This window comes from Ranitomeya imitator, chromosome 1 (genome assembly GCF_032444005.1).
Source record: "Ranitomeya imitator isolate aRanImi1 chromosome 1, aRanImi1.pri, whole genome shotgun sequence".
NCBI classification, from domain to species: Eukaryota; Metazoa; Chordata; class Amphibia; order Anura; family Dendrobatidae; genus Ranitomeya; species Ranitomeya imitator.
Window position 1 is genome coordinate 1,116,285,251 of NC_091282.1, and position 6,000 is coordinate 1,116,291,250.

Here is a 6,000-nt window from a genome sequence, read left to right on the forward strand (position 1 = left end):
AACATTCAGCTTGAGAAGAGATTCTTCTAGTAGGTATGTCATCGGTCAAGTTCCTACATTTGATGCGGGCTCCAGCAATGAGCCCACATCTTTTCCAGACATGTCAGCTGATTTCATCAGCTCGCAAGTGCCTCTAACAGCTGTGGGTGGAATTGTGATCCACCTGCGGCTGTTATCAAGTTAAATGCAACTGTCAATCTCTGAGAGCAGCATTTAACTTGCGCTTAGGCCGGTTTCACACGTTAGTGGCTCCGGTACGTGAGGTGACAGTTTCCTCACGTACCGGAGACACTGACTCACGTAGACACATTAAAATCAATGTGTCTCTGCACATGTCAGCGGGTTTTCACGGACCGTGTGTCCGTTTGGAAAACACGTAGAAATGTCAGTGTTCGTGGGAGCGCACGTATTACACGGACCCATTAAAGTCAATGGGTCCGTGTAAAACACGTACCGCACACGGATGTTGTCCGTGTGCAGTCCGTGTGCCGTGCAGGAGACAGCGCTACTGTAAGCGCTGTCCCCCCCGCGTGGTGCTGAAGCCGCTAATCATTTCTTCTCTCCAGCATCGTTCGCTGGAGAGAAGATATGAAAACTCTTTTTTTTGTGTGTGTGTTTAAAAAAAAGATTCCTGTCCCCAACCCCCTCCCACTTTGTGCTCCCTCCCCCCTCCCCCCCGCTGTTAATAAAATACTTACCCGGCTCCCTCGCAGGCGCTGCTTCCTGTCCTCGCCGCAGCTTCTCCTGTATGAGCGGTCACGTGGTGCCACCCATTACAGTGATGAATATGCGGCTCCACCCCTATGACTGACTATGCCAGTCAGTTTTGCATTGCTTTTAGTGAAGATGGTAAAAAAAACTAAACAATTGTGGAATTATATTTTTTTTTTTACTATTTATTTTGCAATTTCATGGCACTTGGATTTTTTGTCTTCCGTTTTCCAGTACACTATATGGTAAAATCAATGGTGTCCTTCAAAAGTACAACTCGTCCAACAAAATACAAGCCCTCACATGGCCATATTGACCGAAAAATTTAAAAAAAAGTTATAGGTCTGGGAAGGAGGGGAAAAAAAAACAAAAACGGAAAATCCCAAGGTCATGAAAAGTTTACAAAACTGTAAATTATATTGAAAGGAAATTTTATTTAAATTCTATTCATCTGCTTTTGAGTTAAAGCTGTTTTTGAAAAACACTGGTATTTTGAAATAAAAAACGGATCCATCGCAGATTGTGAAAAACTGATGAGACGGATCTGTTTTTTCGCCGGATCCGACTAACTGATCCGGCTATTGGATCCTAAAAAAAAATAGGAACATGCTCAGTTTAAAAAAAGGCATCCGTTGCCAGAATCCGTCATTTGACGGCTCAGGAGCCATAGGCTTCCATTCTAGCAAACGCTGTACGGCACTGGATCCGGCACTGTCCGTTTTTTCAATGGACACAATAAACGTTTCTTTGTCCATCGTCCCCGGCCGCCGGACCGACAATTTTCGACGGATCCAGCGAACGACGGATAAAATTTGAGGCCATCCGTCGCTAATACAACTCTATGAGAAACAACGGATCCGGTGGCATCGGTCGCCAGATCCGTTTTTTTCAAAATTCGACGGATTGCGACTGATGGCAAAAAACTGATGTGTGAAAGGGGCCTAACAAAATTGTCCTTCATCCTAGCACCCAGGACCCTAACGATACAGGGACATTTGAATTTAATTTAATTTTATTGGCCTCTCTGCACTTTATTGTATTTAGTTAATAAAAAAAAATTAATGCAACAAAAAGGTCCACCTTTCTTACTGAGCAACATACCTCCTGACATGGTCCTGGTGTACACCGGAAGGTCCTTGGCTAGTCTTCTAAGGACGTCCTGTTGGGATTCTCCTCTAGGTTCTCTTTCTATAACCTCTTTGTCAGCATAAGACAGGTGAAACTAAAGCACAAAAATGAAAACCACATCCATTACTATTACCACGAATATATCGACCTCTTGCTCATTGCCTTCTACAGAATCGAGTCTGCAGACTACATGGACATGTAGAAGTTAGATTGGGGTATGTGGAAAATAACCACAGTTTTAGGGAACAATCCCTCAACCAGGAGGCTCCTTCACACTTTATATAGAAAATTCCTCTTTTTGCCAGATATTTTTTTTATTACGAAGCGATGCAGAGGTTAAGAGAAAAACGTAGTTGAAAAGGCAGTCAGGGACAAAGGAACTAGACCAAGACAAGTCCCCACCGGATTGTCACCACGCGCTCAGCGGGAGTGATCGGTCTCTCCAAGTACACACATTGGGACAGGTCTGTCAGCACAGCTTGGCGGATGGCGACAGGCAGCCGGTACCCGCGTCCTGGACTAGTCACCTTACCCCGGCTGCACTTTGAACTAAGTTTTTCTTTGAAGCACTGTATCATTTCAGAGTAAGACATGGATGTTTGTAGTGCAGGAGTCGATCTCCAGTTCATGCTCCCAGTAGTTCCAGGCATATTCTGTCAAAAAACATACCATAATAAACCATATTAAAGGGAATCTGTCAGCAGGTTTTTGCCACCTAATCTGAGAGCACCATGATCTAGAGATACAGCCCCTGACTTCATACTGAGCTGCTTGCTGTAGTTTTGATAAAATCACTTTATCAGCAGGAGATTATCACTAGAGGACTAGTAAACCTGCTCCCATGTAGTTCTCCATATTCATGAGCTCAGTATAACCCTCCTACGCCACTGATTGGCAGTTTTCTGCCTATGAACAGTGTACACATATATCTGCCAATCAGGGGTGTGGGGGTGGTTATATAGAAGTCAGAATTTAGAGAACTGCTAGATCTGTAGCAGGTATCAATACTGCAGCAATCAGCAGACTGCCACCACATCATGCTACTCTCAGATGGGATGGCTAAAATCACGTGACAAATTCCCTCTAACATCTAGATAATAATAAAACAGTTACTAAAGCTTCTGCTCTAAGTACAATTGCAAATATAAGGTTGGCCCTAAAAATATTAATATCTTAATTTTACTTAAGAGTAACTTCTTTTAACCTGCAGGATGTCCTGATCTACAATGCTGCTTCGATTCCTGGGAATAATATTAATCTTGAGAAACCTCCACCAGTCTTTATTACTGCTTACAAAAAAGATGCTTAAAGAATTTATCCGGGAAGTATTTCTCCCAGAAAATTATTGCAATTACACATTTTTTTATACACTTTTATTTCCTTTGTGTGTAATGGAACAACACAAAAAAAAGTGTGAAAAGGCAAATTGGACATAATTTCACCCCATAATGGGTCAGACAAAATTGTTGGCACTTTCATCTTATTTGGCTGCACCCCCTTTGGAATAAATAACTGCAATCAATCGCTTCCTATAACCATCCACAGGCTTCTTACACCTCTCACCTGGCATTTTGGAGCACTCTTCTTTTGCAAATTCCTCCAGGTTTCTCATAGGTTAAGGCGCCTTCTCCCAATAGCAATTTTAAAAATTTCTCCACATGTGTTCAATGTGATTTAGATCTGGACTCATCCCTGACCACTTCAGAACTCTCCAGCACTTTGTTTCAATCCACTACTGGGTACGTCTTGAAGTATGTTTGGGGTAATTGTCCTGCTGGAAGACCTAGGATGCAAACCTAGCTTTCTGATAATGCACACTACATTGTGGCCCAGAATTCTTTGGCAATGTTCAGATTTCATTATCCCTTGTACACGGTCAAGGCACCCAATGCCAAAGGCAGCAAAACAACATCAAGACATCTTTGAACCTCCACCATATTTGACTGTAGGTTCTGTATTATTTTCTTTCTAAGGCCTCATTCTATTTTTGGTAAACAGTAGAATGATATGCTTTACCAAAAAAGGTGTATCTTGGTCTCATCTGCCCACAAGATGCCATCCAAAAAGGATTTTGGCTTACTTAAGTACGTTTTGGCAAACTGCAGCATAGCTATTTTATATCTCTGTCAGCAGTGAGGTCCTCCTGAGTTTTTGGCCATAGCGTTTTAGTTTATTCAAATGTCAACAGATAGTTCGCGATGACACTGAAGCACATTGTGCCTGCAGGACAGCTTGAATTTGTTGGAACTTGAATGGGGCTTTTTATCCACCATACAGACTATCCTGCGTTGCAACCTTTATCAGTTTTTCTCTGCTGTCCACTTCCGGGGAGATTAGCTACAGTGCCATGGGTTGTAAATCTCTTGATTATGCTGTGCACAAAGGAACATTAAGATCTCTGGAGATGTACATGTAACCTTGAGATTGTTGATATTTTTCATCAATTTTGGTTCTCAAGTCATCAGGCAGTTTTCCTCTCCTCTTTTTGTCCTCCATACTTAGTGTGGCACACACAGACAGACAGTGCAAAGATGGAGTCAACTTTTCACCTTTTTATCTGGTTTCAGGCATGATTTTCATCTTGCCCACACCTGTAACTTGCCGCAGGTGAGTTTGAACGAGCATCACATGCTTGAAACAAAGTTGTTTACCCATAATTTTCGAAAGGTGCCAACAATTTTGTCAGGCCTATTTTGGGGGTTTAAGGTGAAATTATGTCCAATTTGCCATTTTTTCTCATTTTTTTGTGTTGTTCAAATACACGCAAAGGAAATAAATAAATATGTGTACAGGAAAATATATGTAATTGCAATCACTTTCTGGGAGAAATACTTCATTTTCTGGAACAATTTATATGTAAATATATATTGTAGGAAAGCCATGTAGGCTAAGGTTATATCCTAGCAGGTCCTGATTAGATTCACCTAGATAGCTATTACTAGAACCAGGCCATGTATTCACAAGTCAGTCAGCTGGAGAAGCTGAGCAGAGTGGGTTGTGTTGGAGCTGTATAGAGACAAGCCGGAACCTCCCTGAGAAGAGTCTGCACAAGCCGAGTGCACCAAACTGCAAGTATCACTGGCTGGTATGAACAATAGTTGTTTTGGGTGACCCAACTGAGATTAGCTCAGCCGTGTCTGAGTAGCCAGGGTCGGTATTGTTTAGCTGGTGCCTGGACAAGGTTAGGGATTTTAAGTTTATGGCTCCGTTTTGGTGCTGTGCAACCTGTGGAAATAAGCATTATACTGTGTGTGACAGAAAAAACTGTGGTTTCGTGTTCCAAGAGGTTACATGAGAGCGTTAGCCCCTACAGTATATTTATATGCATATTTTAGAAAAGGATTGCAGACAAAAAACAATAATAAACACAACAATTCTGTCCTCCCCAGGTCTAGCACTACCTCTTTGCTGCTGCTCTGGTCTTTGTTGACAAACTGCAGTGGTGACATTGTGACTACTGCAGCTAATCACTGGGCTCATTGGCTCATGCTGTCTACATTTCCACATCTACTGAGTCCAGAGATTGGCTTGACTGTTTATGTACACATTTCAGAAATTCTATTATAATAATAACAATAATAAATCTAAGATAACCACTTCACTATATTGTTTAACTATACAATGAAATTAGGTAGTAACCACCTTCCTTATAATGGGTTGTCCAGGTTTTGTTTTTCAGAACTTAGACTGGTTTAAAGTTAAAAAAGTAACAGTATTCCCAGTGGGGACTACATTAGCGCCATTACTGGAGCTGTGGGGGGTCGAGGAGGGAAAGTGTAATATCTTTCACTCTAGTCTGATGAATTTGGGGGAAAAAAATCACTGAACAACCTATTTAATAAATCCGATGACAGAAATAAACAGTTGCTTAGTAACAACTTACTGCTGTGAAGTACAGGCCAGAAGTCTCGGGGACAGGAATCTGACAGCTCTCACATGTCCAGACCTTCGCACATCTGATGGCCTCGGAGACCTCAGTCATGAAAACCTCGTATTATATACGTCAATACTGACAAATTATCATTAAATCCATTCTGCTCGCTCCACACACAAATACATCAATCATGGCAGTAATTTGTGTAATGCAGTATGGCACATGGGTGGTAATGTTTGTCTTCCCTCTGGCAGATAAATCCAGCAGAAAGTGAAGACTTGGAAGCT

General features: G+C 41.8%; 1 protein-coding gene across 2 annotated transcripts in view; it reads right to left on the bottom strand.

The window, feature by feature from the left end:
• The window catches only part of ZDHHC2 (zinc finger DHHC-type palmitoyltransferase 2), a 168,591-nt gene that overhangs the window by 28,013 nt on the left and 134,578 nt on the right, over positions 1 to 6,000 (bottom strand). The window contains exons 1-2 of one of the 2 annotated variants that reach the window (XM_069744416.1): positions 5,723 to 6,000; positions 1,813 to 1,933 (exon numbers count right to left, since the gene is read on the bottom strand). The exon at positions 5,723 to 6,000 is cut by the window's right edge and continues 1 nt beyond it. In XM_069744416.1, the coding sequence (XP_069600517.1) occupies positions 1,813 to 1,933; positions 5,723 to 5,821 (220 nt within the window). In that variant the 5' untranslated portion in view covers positions 5,822 to 6,000. The remainder of the gene's footprint in view (positions 1 to 1,812; positions 1,934 to 5,722) is intronic. The other variant, XM_069744415.1, reaches the window with a different exon arrangement.